This window comes from Pagrus pagrus, assembly GCF_965226575.1.
Source record: "Pagrus pagrus genome assembly, chromosome: 14".
NCBI lineage: Eukaryota > Metazoa > Chordata > Actinopteri > Spariformes > Sparidae > Pagrus > Pagrus pagrus.
This window is the reverse complement of record NC_140198.1, coordinates 11,408,012-11,427,355: the sequence shown is the minus strand read 5'-3', so window position 1 is coordinate 11,427,355 and position 19,344 is coordinate 11,408,012. Positions and strand designations below refer to the sequence as shown.

General features: G+C 41.9%; 1 protein-coding gene across 1 annotated transcript in view; it reads left to right on the top strand.

Annotated features, from left to right (window-relative positions):
• The first annotated feature begins 1,055 nt into the window (after positions 1-1,055).
• Positions 1,056-19,344, top strand: part of nsg2 (neuronal vesicle trafficking associated 2) — a 44,199-nt gene continuing 25,910 nt past the window's right edge. Inside the window, exons 1-3 of the mRNA XM_084373186.1 lie at positions 1,056-1,405; positions 1,763-1,942; positions 15,438-15,548. Coding sequence (XP_084229312.1) covers positions 1,814-1,942; positions 15,438-15,548 — 240 coding nt within the window. The 5' untranslated portion in view covers positions 1,056-1,405; positions 1,763-1,813. The remainder of the gene's footprint in view (positions 1,406-1,762; positions 1,943-15,437; positions 15,549-19,344) is intronic.

The window sequence follows — 19,344 nt, the reverse complement described above, 5'->3', positions numbered from 1 at the left end:
TAATGTAACATTTACTCACCTCCACTGATTCAATGCAGTACATCTACTCTAATAGTATCGTACTTCAGTACGAGTTTGAGGTTCTTGCACTTGAGCATTTCCTATTTTTTGCAACTTCGTACTTCCACCCCACCACATTTTAGTGGATGTTATGGAAAATACTCTCTTTGTTTTCATGACTGGATAAACTGAACAATCAAACCGACCTTGAAGGTCAACGCAATTTCATACAGTTTTATTTTGTGTATATGTGGCGGACCCTGCCACCTTTCCAGCTCCAATTTTCCTCTGAGAACAGCTTGTTTATTCAGTTATGGAAAAATAAAAGTTTTATTATCACCTCATTAATATTGTAAATATTAAAATTCTTACTTTGAATTTCTTCTCCAAAACTGCATAGTGCCCCTTTAACACAATATATTTACTTTTACTTTTAAGTTTGACTGTTGGGACTTTATTTCTATTATTTCCGCATGCCTCAATCACTTTTATGGATGATTTATATATCAGACAGATTTGCCTGATCTCTAATTAATTCAAATTAACCTCTCTGTTTCAAACATTTAAACATCTCAGCATCTGTGCTTTTACAGTCAGATTATTGATGTAATTTCTTTTATTTTGCTGACACTACTCTCAGGTCTGAGTGTGAGTGTGTCACTGATTGAACCACCAGATGGCGCTGCAGGACCAAAAGAGCCAATCTGGCTCGCACATGGTTAATGCTGCGTTCAAGTGCTGTGTAATCCACGGATTTCCTTTTCTCTTTCAAACTTCTTGCTGGAAAAGTTTGACTTTTCTGTTGGGATGTGATGCAATAGGCAGAAATAATCATTAACTTCATTGTTTGGGAGTGAATTGGTTTTTTTTTATTCCTCACGCACAACATCAAACTGCTCTCTTCGTGACAAAACAATCCACTTCAATACAAAAACCTTCATTATTCAGAATGATAAAAATGAATATGCTTCCGCCCTGCCGGCTCAGCTTTGGATTTTCCGAGCAGCCCTCAAAGGCATCATTAATTCGTCTCCCACTTTGCCCAAACAAACGAGACTCCCTGAGAGGACAGAAAAAACCCCCTAGTGGCAGCTCCGGCGGCTGGGTGTAGCAGCAGCAGCAGCAGCAGCAGCGGTGAGGAAGAAGAAGAGGCTGTGTTTGGATTAGGGGGTTGGGCTGCCTGCTGGAAGGAAAACCTGCCGCCAGACATCCACTTCTGTCTCCGGCGGTGCAGCGTTGCTTTCCCGCATCAGCATCAGCAGCATCAGCAGCAGCAGCAGCAGCGACACCGCAGCGCAGCCTCCAGCCTCACCTGCTCCTCATCATCTGCGCTCCCTCCGCCTCTGAGACCAGACACAAGCACTGCCGCAGCACGGAGGGAACGGACGGACAAGGACGAGCAGCTGTAAGTTACTGCTTTTTGTTTTTTGGGAGGGGGGGGTGTTTTACATTTTTGTTTTGTTGTAATGGAGACAGGTTATGTTGATGTTACCAGCACAGGTTTGTCTTATTCTTCTGAACTGAGCTTTATTTTGAGTGTTTTGCTCTGCTGATCATCCATAATCCCACGCTTTGAATTTAATTGCCATGCCCCTTAAGTGAACAGTCATTTTTTCCTCATATTCATATGTACTTTAAAGCCGCAATCAAGTTAAAACAATCTCATCGATACTCAATCTAAAATCATCTCCATCACATAATCTGCCAGTTTTCATTGACCTGAAGTGCTGTGAGGTAAAAATCCTCTTTTTTTCTCATCCAGGAGCAGCAGTCTTCAGGGAAATAAGGGAATATAACACGCGGGCGGTGAAAGATGGTGAAACTAGGGAGTAATCTTCAAGACAAAGGGGCCAAACCTGTGAGTGTGGAGGACGGCTTCCAGAACGTGCCCCTCATCACTCCACTGGATGTTGGCAGCCTCCAGAGCCAAGCACCTGACAAGGTGAGAGACGAGCGCAGCCCAGACGACTGTGTGTTTGTGTGAGAGTTTCACCGCTTGTTTGTGCATCCTTAATCTCCTTCTGCCTCTATTAACTCAGTGCAGTTGACCTACGTTGTCCTCAAACCCTCTTATGCTGAATAACACACACACACACACACACACACACACACACACACACACACACACACGCAGACACGCTTGCCCTTTCATTCATTCACACGCTCATTCATCTCAGCTGTCTCCCAGCCATGTCCTTTGTTTTCCTGCTGAGATTAGGAGACAGATTTGGTGCCAGACAGACTGTCATTTATCATCTCGACATCCCATAGTAACTGCACCGCCGCTCGTTAATCCAGTTACCATGGTGGCAGAGCAACGTGGCGAGCCGATTGGTGTTTGCCACAGGGTTCGGGGACACAGAGCTGCACTGATTGCAAGTGATGGAAATGAATGGAATTAGACGACAGGCGAGCTCGTGGCACGTATGAGAGCTTTGTGATGCATGGATTGTGTGGCACAGCGTGATGATGTCATTTTGAGCTGCTGATCAGTGACTTACTGTAGGACCCCAATCGTTGCACCAGTCAGTTATCTCTCATCTTATATGGTATCAGAAGGATTACATCATTATTCGAACCAGTTTTTAACAGCGGTGCTGTTTAAAAGCTGGTGAGACTTCCTCGGTTGACAGTCGGCATTATCTGCAGTTTCATGTGAAAAACCCTTCATGTCGGCGTGTGTGCAGTGTTTACCTGAGATCTGACATTTGATATCTGCAACATGAAATAGAGACTTCCTTCATGGAAAGCTTTAGACTCTCCTTTGATAAACTTGATAATTGCATCACCAGAAAAGTAATTTCCAACCATTTTTTTTGATTAATTAATAATTTAGACCATTTTTTAGGCAAAAATGCCAAACATTCCCTGATTCTAGTTACTTAAAGGAGACCTGTCATGCTTTTTCTTTTTCTTTTTTTTTAAACTTTCTTTCATTGTTTTAAATATTATATTTTGTGCATGTAAACAGTCTTAAAAGTTTGCACCAACAGAAGCTATTCTTTCCCACAGGAAACACTGCTCCTGAAACGCCTCATCACCAGTCCCGCCTTTAATTCCCCGACTTCGTGACATCACACTACGCCACTATCTTAGACATTTGCATAATTTATTCCAAGTGGCTCACTTGGCACACAAAAATGTATTTAGCACAGCTAGTCTGTTGTTATTACAGTGCTGGCTCAGGCGTGTGTGAGCTGACCAATCAGAGCAGACTGGGTATTCAGGAGGGCCTTAAAGAGACAGGAGCTCAAACAGAGCATTTCAGACAGAGGGGGAATACAGAGCTGCAGCACTGGACAGAATGAGAAAAACTGATGTGATTATTGAGAATTAAAGTGTGTAAACCTATTCTAGTAGTGACCCAAAATAAAATTATGAACCTAAAAATTAACATAATATGTCTTCTTTAAGTACAAGATTTATTTGTAAATTTAAAGGAAAAGTTAAAAATCTTAGCAAAGAAGCTCACGTACCTTCTTTGTGAGAGTTAGATGACAGGATAGGTATCATTCTCATGTTTGTACAGTAAATATAAGGGCCATGACACATGGGCAATGTTGGGCCCGTTGGTCAGCGTCTGTGGCTCTAGTCGGCCCTTGTTGGTGGCTTTACAGCCGACTGAGCAGGTACAATCAGCGGCGAGTCCATCAGTGAGAGAAGTTAAGCTAATTGAGTCAGTGCACGCGAAGAGAAACGGAAAATGAAATGTACAGCCCCATGAGTCTGTTGCTGTAGTATCCATGATTTCACCCATTTGAAGTTGGTATATGGGCTGCTTTGTCACAACAATGGTTTGTGTGTCCACAGTCGTGAATACAGAATACTGCCTCCTTGTGGTATGGAGAGTTTCTTATCTCTCATGCCGGCGCTGAATGTACGAGCTACAGTAGTTACAGTAGTTGGCTTTGTGATGTGTTCATGTGCAGACGCAGGCAGCTGGAGATGACGCAACAGTTGGCTTCGTATAGTGCTATAGGAATGTGCATTATAATGCATGATAGGTGCTGTATGTTCATGATGCGGTGTAATGCATTATAGACATTGGTAATAAATACACAATAAATACAGAGACAAACTAAAACAGAAATATCAATTAATGCATTTATGCCACATTTTATAAATTGATTAATGTCTACATTTATTTTCACTATACTTTTTAAAGCTTTTAATGTCTCTTTTCTATTTCATATTATACCTGTTAACTGGAGGGACTTGTCATTCACTGCACTCACTCACACATGTCAGCACACAACAGGAAGAATGCACTTTAAATCACAATGGAGCTTACGTGCATCCTGAAGGAGCGTGAACATGTGAGTGACAAGTCGTTTCCTGTCACTGGTCACCAGTTCTGAACATGACATTCATAGAGCTGTCAGTCATTTTACACTGATTAAATTACTCCCAGTAGACTCGAGAACATTGCTACATACTGGTTGTGGTCAAAGCTAACGCACATACTGTACGTCGTCACTGCACTGCGTGATTGCTTAGTTGTATTGCTCACCTGAACAGGTAGAGAGACAGGGAGGATCACCTTGGTGGAGTGTGAGCTCCTCAGATATCCTGGCGTGTTTTTTGTTGTTGGCATTTGAAAGCAAAGGAGGTCAGAGAAGAAGGCTGGCTGTTTGGTCGACTATCAGTGAATTTCTACATGCCCCGGGAGATGCAGGCACAAAGATTGCTTTTGCTTGTTGCTCTCGGATACTCTCGCTGACAGCTGATGCAGATTTCCTTTTTTTTTTTTTAGTATGCTGCTCACTTGTAAACAGCTCTGAGAGATTCTCAGCCCAGCCGCTGCATAACCGCAGGTCGAAGTTGTCCCCACCCTTACGGGCATTAAGCGAAAATGTCTTTCTTATATATCATAATGTGATGGGTCCATTTGTTTTTACATGGGACAGTGTGGTTTTAGTTTTAAAGGTCTATTTGCTGCTAAATCTGTGAGTGTGTCTCCAGCTGTAAGTGCGGGGATCCGTCTTCCTGGCAAGTGATGCATGAACACAAGAGAGGCCGAGAGGAATAATAATGAAAACTGTAATTAGACGTCAGCATTTGGGAAGTGTTGATGATGGCTATTACGGTTCTTTTAATGGAAATCTGAACACTGTATTTAACAGACTTTTCTACACTGTGTGATCACGCTCTTCTGTCCTTATAAAATACCACGCAGCAGTATTTCTTATGGCCTCATTGTGCCAGTTTTCTCTACTGTAATCTCGCTTTAATATATAATCTTCAAAAACTGACTTTTTATGATATGGTGAGCAGTGATGGGATGTAACTTAATCAATTACTGAACTTAAGTACGACTTTTAGGTAGTTGTACTTGAGTATTTCCATTTTCTGCTACTTCATACTTCACTGCACTACATTTTAGAGACAAATATTGTACTTTTTACGCCAAAAAAGAGACAAATCACACAGTGAAACAGTTAAAGATACATTTGACATTTCTATAGATATCGTGATATATCGTTATCATTAATATACTTGGTCATGATGATGGTGTAGTGAAAATCTGATATCGCGACAGCCCGAATATGTGCAGTGACCTATGATATCAGCCAGTTTATTGGCAAATATTCACCAGAGCCCGATGAATACTGGATTTCTGGGGCCAATACCGGTATTAGGTATACAAAAAGTCTGATATATTCTTTATATAAATGTACAATTTTGCAATGATCCCTCAAAAGTGGTTATCAAATACTTGAGGCAGGATGTTTTACCATTTAATAATTAAATGTGTTGTCTGAAATTACATCAGTGCGCTGAAACTGTAACTGTTTTTGGTCTCTAACTCCTCTGAGAATTTTGGCTAATTAGCTGCTAGACGCTCCCCATTGTTCACCAGTTAGACACTTAACGTGTCTGTCTTCTGTTTGGTAGTGAGCAGGTAGTGTAGAAGAGTGGGCTTTTTAGCTGAAAACATCTGCAGGTCAAAACTACCTTGAAAGAGCGGTGGGAGTGAAACAGAAAAGCAAACAATGAGCTAGACCTGTCTACAGAGCTCCATAAAACCGAGGGCAGCTGCAGAAACAGGTGATAAATGATTTTACGTTGTAATTTGAAAAATAGTTTTAACCAAGTATTGATTAAAAGCACTTCAAGGACAGTGACTGTGTTGTAGGAAGCCATACCTTTGTGTGGCTCGATCTCTAAACCTAAAAATACGGTACACCAATAATACCTCTGTGAGGAAAATCTCTATAATCTCACTGAATTCAAGGTTGTTGTTGTTTTTGCTAGCCACCACACCCAGAAGGAGTCCACTGTTAATCAGCTTTCATCCGCCTCCCAGAGTCTGACCTGAGACCAGTTTTCCTCTTTCAGTCCTTTAAAGCTGAAGCAGGGGTTTATCGTGTCATGTGACCTGACTCGTACCCCAGATCAGCCGTGCTGAGTTCTGAGCAGCTTTACGAACTCGACCCCAGCTGTTTTCACCCTGATCCTGCCTGATGACTGTGTGACCTCCCCGACTGCAGGGTTACCCGGCGACACAGAAGTACACACACACAGACACACACATAACAATACCGCTGTGGCCCACAGAGGCTGAGGCATTAGAGAGGTATTAGATTTGATTCCATCTGGGCAGCGACGCGACACAGCCACCGCTGGGTCACCAATATCTTGATTGGATCGCTGGTAGGTTGAAAAAAAACAACAACAACCTAACAACAAGCAGAGGAGAGCGGAGAGACATAGAGGTAGACTGACTCCAAACAGAAAGACGGACAGATCTTTTCTGTCTTTTGTCGTGTCTCCGAGATCAAAGCTCAGGTACAAAGCCGTGCTTCAAAGGCTGCGACGTTTCCTGTCCAACACGTCTCCTCACACACACCCTCATCCTTTTTCTGGTTCCTCTCCTCGGTTCCTGTGGAGGAGCTCTTAAGTCTCATTCAATCTTTACGCCTGTGTGTTCTTATCCTCATAAATTAGGGAGGAATTCCTCGGAGCAGGAATCCTCAGTCAGCGCTTTAAATCAGTAATGGATCGATGAATGATTTCTTATGTGCAGTGAGACCTCATAACCAGACGAGCCATCACCATCCAAGTTTAATTTTACAAATGATCACATATTATACATAATGTTTTCTGTTCTATCTGTCAGCTGCGCACGGAGACGGTGAGAGTAGCTGTGACTTCTCAGGGAAAATAAATGTATTATAGTTATGACTCAGTGTTATGTTGTTTGTGGAAAGGAAAAGCTGCACACTGACAGAGCCTGTTTGCTCCCAAGATGTCATTTGCCAAAGGTGTTTGTGATGTTCAGGAGGTGCCCTGTCCTAAAACAAGATCTTTGAAGGTTACAGCACACGTGTAATACACTGCAGACTGATCCATGTTCTGTTTCAGTAATGTTTATGTACTGAGGTGAGTCACACAGATCCCTATACGCAGCTTTTTATAGTGTAGACTGTTCTAGTCAAGGACTTTCTAAATGAAAATAGACCTTAGGTTTATCTTGCTGCTTTTATGTCAGATGCCGATAGACACAAACCTCTTACCGTATCTCAAGTACACACAACTGAAATGCTTCTAATAGAAACGAAAAAGTCAACAATTTAATTTAACTGAAGTAAAATGCAGCTTGTTCCCTCCAATAATATAATTAAGTTTTGATTGAATGGCTCTAGTCCTTTGGCTCAGGGTTGTTATTTTACTAAATTCCTATTTAAATGGGATGCTGAAAAATGATCTGTAGATGTGATAAAAATGCAAATTTAACATCACCTGCTGTTTCCACTCATGTATAAAGTCTCCAGCTACACTGAGCACACATCTTGTAAACATGTTTGCAATTGTAAATTTGTAGGATACATAAATAGAAGGAAATTCACAGCATCAGTGGGAACTAGTAACGTTTTTACTTTATATTTCTTCTCTCCATGCTCCTCTGTATACAGTACACTCCAACAGTACTGCAGAGCTGCCTGTCAGCTGGTTTTCAGTCCTTCTCCTCAGGACTCTGAGCCCTGCTGGTTTTTATTCTGGCTGTGTACATGGATATCGATCTACACCTCAGATGTCAGGAGAATGCAAATAAACGCTCGTACTTACCTGGATGAAGAGAGAACCAACAGTGGGCTTGAGCCCAGTGATTGTTTATTTTTAATGGTATAAAGCTTTTATTTATATTTTAAGCTCCTATCATCTGTTTTTTTTTATATATATTTATATCTCAGCTCATCATTTTGGTTTAATAGTCATTATCAGAGGCAGCAGGCAGCTGCTTTTAGAATAAAAGGCTCTAACAGACACAGTTGGGGACTAGTTGGTGAACACAGTGGAGCATTTAGCAGCTTAAGAGCCAGATATTCTGAGTTGGTGAGGCCAAGAGAAGAGCCAAAAGAAATATTGTGAACATCGGGTTCGTCAGGTGGGCGAAAGCACAACTTCAAATGATTGCTATAGTTATTAATTGATGTGTAAATAGGCATGGGGGTGGGATGGTTGCCTACATTACATAGTGTTGCTTTAATTGTCCACCTTAAGGGTACATTCAGACTAAAACAGGCAGCATGTCACTCCATGATCCATGTGTGTGACGTGTTGGGAACCTCCGCTGATCAGTTTGCCGAAAAGACAAAGCTGCTATGTTGTCATGTTACTTGCGTGCTGGTCCTACTATTGATTGTTTGTCCTCATCAACAGATTAAAAATAATAGTAAACAACCAGGATGTGAGGCGGATCATTACTGTGTTTTAAACTGGGGCACAAGACCAAACCAAGTGATCACAAGTGAAACAAAAGAGAAAGAGAAAGCCGTTGCTCTGCAGCATTTAGCCATGCTAAATAACTCGCCCAGCTACTGACCTGTTCTGCCCTACCTCTGAACTCTAGTCGTGCCTCTGCCAGAGTAGGTTAAGCATGCTGGTTCTACAGTGATCGTCAGCATCCACAGATTTAAAATAAAGGTGTCAAACTGAGAGAATACACACGCTGTGAGTCTGATCACCAGCTTATGTGATTGGACACCGCAACGTAACGTCGGGCTGTGTTCCTCTAAAAGTTGAGTCCATTTCATCTTTTTCACAGCAGCCGGCTACTTTTTTCTTTGGAAACCCCCTGCGGCTAGCACCGCCGCAGCCAAAATGGACTACTTTCAATTTAATTTCATCTGAAGACCTGTGTTTTCGCCACACCACCTGATTTGATCTGAGTGTAGCCTAGTGCACGCACACTGGCTTGCCTCTCCTTTCTGTTTCACTCTCCAAACAACGTTATCTGCTTCCTTCGTCAGCAGTAAGTTTTTTTAGTTTGTTCAGGATTTTTTCACCTGCGATTCTGTGGTGTTTGTTTTACAATCTCAGAATAAAATTGAATTGCGAGGTGCCCTGAGATTCCCACCACTAGTGTTATTGGATAATTACATCCGCAAAAGTCTGCATTTTATATTTCTAACCAGATCCGTGTAAGGATTCTGATTTCCAAACAGTGCCTATCTTTTTTTAGAATCAATTTTCATGTCTGTTTAGTCTCTGCAGGGGTGTCTGATTTAAATCAACCAAATATCCAAGCACTTAAAGATCAGTTGACTTAACAGCACTCACCTTTGATCATATCATCGCTTCATCCTGTTAGACCTCATGTTGTACCAATCGAGCTGCCACAGAGATGGATTCCCCCTGCGTGCAATTCATTCACTGTTATATATTCACAAGGAAAAACTAGAATCAGACGTGTCAAAAAAATGTCTGCAGCTGCCTTCAACACTGAAACTTCACCAAAAACCAACTCTCTCGCAGCTCAGTCTTTGGGGATTCAAAAATGAAACAGCAATCATAGTGATAACAGGTCTGAGGAATAACATAGTGGGGAAGAGGGGGGGAGAAGAAAAGTTTTGACAGCTCTTCCGCAGGGAATATCAAATAAAACCTACCGGGATTTGAGACAGAGGGAGAGATAGTAGCAAACTAAAATGTCCTTTTCTGAAATGTACTTTTCTGCATCATTCAAACTGTTGTTCATTCCCTCAAATATAAAACTGAAAAAGCTCTAAAGTGCTTTTTAAAAAAACAAAACATAAATCGAGTCAGTTTGACTTAAAAATCCAGCCATCCAGCGTCACATTACTCAAAGCTGTTATCTCAGCACACAGACGTAAATTGTGGATCTCTATTACAGATCCAAAAGTGACTCTGTGTCAGTCATGGAGATATCAACGGGTCACAGTGAATCAAGACGTTTCCATAAAATACACACGGCTAATTGAATATCCGTGAATAGATTCTCACAGGAAATTGAGGCTGATGTTTTTTTGTGTGCGCTGGAATCATTTAACTTCCTGTTACTGATGTAGAAGTCCCTGTCAGTCTTAGTGACATTAAAAGGTCACAGTGAGAGAGGAAATTTAAATTAATCAAGTCAACAGTCATGATATGAGGCTGTTAAAAGAAAAGCAAATTGCAAGATGGATAAAAGTTGAAATCAAAAAGAAATGTCAAAGTTATTACGATCCATGGTAACACATTATAATACAGCCTGCCATGTCATTTTGTTGTATTATCAGGTAGCAATAAAATAAAACTGCTTTGTGTTGGTACTTAAATGTAGGTATAGTAAAAGAAAACAAGACTACGAGGTAGCAGTAATAGTAAAGTAGTAAGAAGTCGTAGTAAAACTGGGCATTTTAGAGAAAATGAAAAATAACAAAACTGATATTCTGTGAAAGAAATTATGGTTGAACGTATTTCAATATACAGAACGAAGACAGTAAGTTTACAAAAGGGGCTTTGGGAAAATGTCGTCAACATGGTCCCTCACCAACGCTGGAGTTTTGGGGTAAGAAGCATTAAGAAAAAGTGGTACACATCTTGGAATAATGAGGGACTTACGAGTGATTTCTGAGGTTAAACGCCATCCTACTGCATAGATGACTTAGCCTACCATGTTATGTTCTCTGGGTTGACTACAGTGTGTGGATCAAGTACAATCAAAACAAATGCTTCTGTCCTTTGCTCATGGCAGTTCTTAGGTAAGCTTGCCTTAATCAGATGTTCATTTGGAAAAAGCTGCTGGTGGTTATAGAGGACATTGAAGTACCAGTACGAACTCTAAGTATGACATCCAGTGTTTTCACAGGATTTCATGGGACTATGATGGGTTGGCCTTGGACCCTCTTTGGTTTCTTTGGTTAAGCAATGCTGCAAAACGTTAGAGATCTTTAATGCAATTATGAGCAGTGGAATATATTTTCAGATGATCATGAAACTGTGGACGAATAAGACTTTGGTGACCTGCAATAGTTGAGGTAATTAATAGTAGACACTGACACCACACTATAAACTGCTGGCTTTGCTGCCTATGGCGGACATGAACGTACAACATTTCAAAACAATCCTTCCAATAACTGCCAAACGGACAATTAGTTTCATTAGTGATTAAATGGATGATTGATTTAGTAATCATCTGTGAAGTCTATAAAATGTAGACAAAAGTATGAAAAATGGCCATCCCAATTTCACAGAGCCAAAAGTGTGTTAAGGTTTGCAAAATGGCGAGGACCCAAATGCAGACACAGAGGCAGGCAGGAACAAGTAACACAAAGCTTTAATGGAGGCGATATCCAAAGGCCAGAAGGCAGGTCATGGAAAAAACGAAAGAGAAATACCAAAACTGAAGAAGTTAAAGAGAACGATGCTGAAACACAGAGGGACACAGGAGACACAGACGAATCAACGAAGAGTAAAGGAAAAACACAGATTTAAATACAAATGAAACACAGGTGTAGGACAGGAAAACAAACAAAGACGGGAAGTGGAGAGTAAAACATGACACACAAGGATATAATCTACAAAATGAGAGAGGACAAATCAGAGGATCACAGCAGTCACTGAGTTTTCGGTTCTTGGAGGATCTTCTGGGGGTCATGAATGCCTGCACAAGATTACTAGACGTGCACCCAATAGTTGTTCAGATATGTCACTTAAACCCAAAATATCAACCTCTTGGTGACGGAAAAGTCAGATTCATCCTCACGTCAGAGCTGTTAAGCTGTCAGTCTGGACCAAAGTCGTGGGCTGAACTACCTGACGTTGCTATCTCCAAAGTCACGCCGCATAGAAAACAAACTAATAGATTGTCATGAGAAATCACAAATGAAAAATGAAGGGCGACCTCTGTGGAATAATAAAGCCAGTTGTAATTATATTTTCATTGATCCTGTCACGACTGTTGATGGCTGCATCATTTATATGATGTTTTTCACATCAGGCTTTGTTAAACAAGATTTAATTGTCCACATATTAATGGTTTCTCAGAAAGTATTTGGACCTGTCTAATCAGAGAAGGTGGCACTTTGTCCAGTAGATTTCTATGAGCTGCTGATCGCTAAGGGGCTGTGTAAATGAGGCAACGTTGATTGATCGCCACTTCATTGGGTAATATGGAATAAAGGAGCGAGCGGTACAAGGGGGAGGAGAGTAATGAAGCAACATAAAGCACTGCTGTGTTTGAACCTAGAGGCCCCTCGGCAGCACGTTGTTGTGAAATGAGACAGAGAATAAGAAAGTTGAGGCAAAATGAAGACATTAGTTACGACTATGACAAGCCTGACGCCGGGTGTTGCCGCACTGAACACCATGAGGCTTTCGGAGCCTCAGGGGTCCAATCAAATGCACTGTAGTCGGTACACCTACTGCGGCCTTCAACACTTAGATAAGAGCTCTCTACAGCCAACTGACAGCGTTGTTATTCAGATAGTGGAGCCCATTTGTGTGCACAGCAGTTCCTGGCTTTGTCTCAAAGCGACGGAGAGCCGCTCAGAGGCAGAGCAATTAGCCACAAGGACACTGAGACATTGTTCTCTTTCTCTCCATCCAACCTCTCCTCCGCCTTGTCATTTGTACACCTTTCTCTGTATCTGCCCCGTCCGCTGGCGTGCATTAATATACAGTGAATGCACAAAACAGCAGGGACACTTTCTTCTTTAAGCAAGTGCGGTGATGAGGTGAAACCCGGTGACGGCAGCTATTTTGTTCGGTTAAGTCAGGGCCAAAGAGAAGGAGATGATGCTAAAGCTGAGAAGACGAGTTAATAAAGGTTGTAGGATTGAAGATCCTACAACTGTTTGATTGTTTTATCAGACATTTCTCATGGTACACTTATACGGACACATTTTGGCAATAAAAAAATTTCTTTTGTTGGTTTTTTTTAGCGCGATTATGGCTCTTTCAGATGAATTTAATGAGAGCCTATGGTTTACATGTTCCACGTTTTATTTAAGTGTGTCATTCAGTAAGGGACTCAAACTTGTCTAGGTCTTGACTGGGTCTTGTCCTGCCGCTGTCTCAACCCCTCAAAGTCTTGGTCTTGTCTCTGTCTTGTCCTGCCTTGGTCTTTGTTTTGACTCGGTGTCAACCCCTTAAAATCTTGGTCTTGACCTGGTCTCGGTACTCTCTGGTCTTGGCCATGGCATGGTCTCGATTTAGGTGGTCTTGACTACAGCTGGTCTTCAGGCAATAGCCTGGAGGAGTACACAGTTATAATTTTTTTGTTACTGACATCCAGAATGATTGATTGAAGCCTTTCTCTGATGTGACTCCCTTATCGGCAGCACAACATCATTTGTCTATGCCTTCCAACAAAATGATGAATCGCTGTTGGAAAATTAGATCCATTTTATGATCTGGCAACACTATGGTTAAGATTTGGGCAGTTTAGGCACATACTGACAGAAAAGATCGTGGTTTGGGATAGAATTACTACTGAGTAAGGGTTAGTGGACAGTCTTGATCTTGGTTAAAAGAAACCAACACTGACATTTGGTAGGAGACAGCGATCTCTCACCTTAGTCCAACGTTCTGTTGACCCATCAGTTCACCCCGACTTGGTCCTTTGCTACTGACCGACAGCGGTCAGAACACGCACAGCTGCTCGAAGTCTTTGTCAGAGTTTAGGAGTTTCGCTCCGTCTCTTTTCCCCGTGTCCCTCCTTGCCCTCTAAACCTGTTTGCTTGAGGAGTGTTAGACTGACAGTACTGGGGCAGAGCCGAACTGCCCTGCCTCTGTTTTTCCATCTAGCTGCCGGCACAAAGCACAGTGTTCTCCCTTCAGATTGGGGCTCTTGGATTCTGGGCAGCAGACCTTATTAAAGTACAGTAGAGCCCTAACAGATATCCGGTACTGGTGTTTGCTGCAGGATGGTTTGTAGCTATGTTGGTTGTAATTTATCTTTGTTTGATCTTATACCAAAATAAAGGGGGAGTCCATGAATTCACTGCTCTTACAATAAACTCCACTGATACTGTTTATTTACAGTTCTGGTATTATATGAGTGCCTTATGTTTTTTTTGTTTGTTTACAGACTCCACATCCAATAAAAACCTACATTTTCATTTATCCCTCTATACTTCCTTATACCTTTGTGTATTGAGCACTCATCTCGACCTCTTTGTTTTAAATTGCTTTTTTTTATGACATGTCTGCTTTATCAGAATGTAATACTGTTGAAAGATGCTTGACCTCCTGATGTGCTCTCCGTGTCCCATCCAGCTCAGGAGCTCTTTGGCTCTTCATATTGAATTTTCAGACAAAGCTGTAAACACATTTTGAGTTCATATTTAAAGGTCCAGTATGAAGGATTTAGGGGGATCTTTTGGCAGAAATGGATAATATTAGTAATTGTGTTTTCATTAGTGGACCATGTTGCACCGCATTTCTACTACGGTAGCCCAAAACAGACAAATCAAACAGCGGCTCTAGAGAAGGCCTTTCGTGTTTACTGTGTTTTTGGCGGCCACTGGAGGGGAGGATGAGATGAGGGAGGGTCAGTTGGTCACAATCGAGGTGCCACTTAAACGTACATACATGACTTCAAAACAATGCACAGTGTAATATCTATAAATATAAAACCACACTGAATAAGTCTATACAGTCAAATACTTGAAAGACATGCAGAGAGCTCCTAAACTCTGCATTTTAAATCATTTACCTGGAATTCATCAAGTTACAACATAGTAAAGAGTCTCATTTTGAATGAGACAGGACAAGTATGATGTCGAGTTATAAAAGTTGTGATTTGCATTTGCGGACTCATGGTGTTGGCGTCATACTGCACATCATATTTAATTCATTGACCGCTGTATCAAATAAAACCCATGTATTTTGATCAAATAAAGAACAAGCTTGGTTTCATCATTATAGACAGTACTTGCACTGGCCCTGTTTGCTCAGCTTTCTCGTCTTCAGGTTTGATTTGTTTTTGTGTGTGTGTGTCTTGAGGGCAGCCATCTTCTCACAGGCGTTTTATCATTTACATGCGTCTACATCTTGTTTTCTAGATCCTTAACATAACTGTCCGTTGTTGTGAGGTGTATTAAGAGTAAAGGGTGACATTTAAAAAAAAAAAACAACATCCATCTACCCTTCATCGCCGTCATATCCCCTGAGGATTTCTCTGATTTAACTGTTTCTCTCTCCTCCAGGTGGTGGTGAAAACTCGCACAGAGTACCAGACAGAGAAGAAGAGGCTGAAGGTTCCCAAGGTGGAGGAGTTCACCATCAGCTTTACTGACGGGGTGTCTGAGAGACTTAAGGTAAGAATTTGTCCAGCACTCTCTCCAGCACTAGTACTGGATTGGCACTTGCTATCGGCTGATAACCTGACCTCTGTTGGATCATTGTTTTCCTCAAGAATGACTCATTCTGTACTTGATCTGTAGTTTGAAAGTACGACAGCTTTCCAGGCAGAACATTTCCTGTGCGTGGGCTGAGGTTATACTTGGCTCCAATTAGAAGCAGGATATTTATTCATCTAACATTTCCACTCGGCTTACCAAAATTAAATCAGTTTGACCAGGTTGAGCTGCCAGTCTGGTTTAGAAATGCACCTACAATTGACTCGGAAGGTTTGCTATGTAATTACTCAGGAGGTAGTGGTGCAAGCAGAGATGTAGACAAACAAATGGAAGAATTAGTCATAGTATGATCATCTCAACCAGACATGAACTTCAAGCTCTGTCTGGGTTTCTTTTCCACATCTAACACACATGCATGCAAGTAGATAACAGTCTTAGACGGGAGGTTCAGTTAGCTTTGCACAGAAATGGCCAGTAGAAATGTCCTTCAGTACTTTTTACGTTTATACTCAGAGTATATTTCAATCAATACGTTTTTGTACACATAAGTATCTGTACTTCTACTTGTGTAAAGAATGTGTGTACTTTTGCAACCTCTGTCTAAAGGCGGGGACACTATTACGACACATTACGACTGATTGGACCAAGCTGTCCCGGATCCTTACCAGTCTTGGTCTGCTTACTCAAGTGTGAATGCAGGACTTGGACTTGGAGTATTTTTTATAGTACTGAATTTTCCTTCCACCACTAATCCTCCCTGGCAAACAGTAGGACTTCAGCTGAGTGTGTGAATCACCGAGTTACCTTTCCAAAAACATCGACATCATCCAGGTGCTGTGTGTTAGAGGAGACCAAAGACAAGTCACATCATGGCAGCAAAGAAAAACCTCCGTCCATGGCAACCAAGAGAGCGAGAGAGAGTGCTAAAGCAGAGGTGTGTTCGTGTGTGTAAATGAGAAGTGAAGCACTGGCTGGAAAGATCCTTCAAAGGGAAGGAGAACAGAATAAGATATCAGACACCAAAAGCGGCTGTGAAATCTGTCTGGATGACACACTGTGTTTACACACACGCGCACATATTCACACACCGCTACACTGAAGCTGTGCCAGAGCATGTCACAAAGGTTAAGTGGAAAGCTGCATCACTCGGGCCTCAAAAGCAATGTGACGAGCTCGGTGTCTTTGAAATGCAGACATGGTGTACAAACATTTTAGGAATCTAAGGAATATGGGGGAAAAAAACCTGAGTAGGACGTCCGTCAGCCTTATTTGAGCTGAGTCTAAAATCACAAGGACCCCACTCCTTTTCCTGCCTCTTCTGCCACGGTGTGTGATTTAATTTTGTCTTAAATCACAATACAAAATCATGATACGGTACGCACAAAGTCCTTATCTAACTATAGTACCGTTTGTATAATTGTACAGTAAAATCTCTAAATAATTTCCTCTTTTGGTGAATATTATCATATCGCCTTTACAGAGTTAGCACTAATGAGAAATCTGCATTTGAATGTGGAGCGAACAGAGAAGTTAAGTGTTTACATTTTATTGATTTTGAATAGGCTTTATAGGAAATGCTACTTTTGTTGTTACTAGAATAACATAGCCAAACCTCTGACTTTAGGCTAGGTCTGGAATGACAGTGTAACTCCTTACTGCTGTAGGTGTGTGTTTTGTGCTAATTGGGTTAGCTTGGCACAGGGGCTGTGTGCTTTGTGCTAAGGTTAGTTGCTGAAGGAGGCTGTTCCTACAGCAGTTTCTCTGTTCTTTGGCTCTTGGGCTGTGTGCTTTGTGGTACTTGGTTAGCAGCTGAACGACAGTCTGTCTCTACTGCTTCTGCTTACTTGCTCTATGGTTCAGAGGGCTGTGTGCTTTGTGCTACTGAGTTTGCAAGCTGCTGAACAACAGGCTCTGCGGCTGTGTACTGTGAGCGCAGCATATGTTGTCATCGCTAACTGTATCCAACTACCTCATGTCTCAATCACATGTAAGAAAACACGTAATTTTATCATAATGAACGTGAACAATGAGCATGGCTATAATCACTGCTGTTATGCTAGCACGTTAGTAGAAGGAAGTTTTGGCTGCACTTTCTTTGAATTTCTCTCTTGTGCGACTAGCTCGCTAATAGCTTTAGCAATACACCCCCGGCCCTGTGAAAGACTCATACACAGTGAGTGCACAGTGCAAAGAGCAGTGTGCATGCAGGTAGGCAGGTATGTAGTTTGATAGACAGGCAGCCTGTGTAACAGTGTTATACAGTAGGATTGCGATGTTAAATCAGTGAGGAAACACTTGACGTGTTCTGGAGACTTGCAGGAGGGAAAACATATCAGGACACAGCCTAAAAAAACGTACACATTATGCTGAGCTAACTGGTTGGAGATTGCTGCTCATCAGAGTTGGCCCAAAATGTTGCCGCAGTTGACTTTCCTGTCATCTCCGGCTCGCCACACCATGTCAGCTTTTGTTAGGAAGAAATGCATTTCAGTCTGTGCGATTTTGTGCGATGTCGGTTGGTTTTGGGTGCTTGACTGAACCGCTTGCTTTGCTTGACTGACAGAGCTGATTCTGCAGGCACACACACACACATGCACACACACGCAGAGTGCTGTGCAGTACAGAGCAAACATTTCTGGATGAAAAGCTTGCATATCTCTTCTCTCTTCAAAGCTTTGCAGATTGTGTTGATGGATGAAGAGCTCAGAGTGTAAAATGCTCTCTAATCTGCCCTCCCTTACCGCCTTGCTCCTGCTTACCAGCTCTCCATCCTTTTCTCCACCTCTCTCTCCTTCCCTTCCTTCCTCTCCTGCACGATTTTGCTTACTGCATTGCTTTTTTCCTTTTTGATTCGAGCTGTTTTATTTTGAAACGCTGCGCAGCTTGTTTTGTAAAAGACAGGAATTTAGTTGCAGCTTTTTAATCCGACACACATGCCCTTGACGGCGGTTACTGTGAACACAGAATGATCCTTCTGCAAGGAGAGAGCAGAAAGAAAGGGAGCAAATGGGGAAAAGGAAAAATGGGCGATTCTCTTTGGAGACATGTTAACATCCACAATGCATTAGGGATATAGAATATGAACATTGTATGTCTGCATGTAGGAACAATAATTTTGTTAAACTGACTTCAGGAGAGACTTGATGTTGATTCACTTACATGGAAATACTGAAAATCTGTGCACATATCGCTATCGGCCACGGCAAAATGAGTTGGAAGATATCTGCGTTTTGCATATCCACAAAAAATCCAATATCACATCCTAAAAATAAAGCATACAGAATATGAAATACAGTTATAATGTGGTGTAAGTAGGGCATATACGATGATGGCTTCTCATGAGAGCTCCCACCTTCCTGTCATCTCTCCCTGCCTCTCTCATCCCTTCTTTCATCCCTCTCTATTTCCCAAAGATTCCTCCCTTCAGACCAGGTTAATGTGTCATCGCTTCCCGTGTCCCGGTTCCCTCCTTCCTCCTCCCCTCCCTCTCTCTCTCTCTGTCTTTATGATTACTCCCAGCAGACCTGAGCAGCAGTCGTTGTTTTGTTCCATGAACAAGCCGAGGAGCGCACGTTTCCCCCCTCATTAACTCGCCAAAGTAAAGTCAGAATGAAAGCTCCTGAATTTCACAGGCCTCGGCGAGACTGTTGACGTATATAATGTTTGCAAAACCTCTCATGTAGCTGGTATAACCTTGAATTAAGGATACATTAATACATACATTAAGCTAAGATGAATTAGTCACTGGTGACAG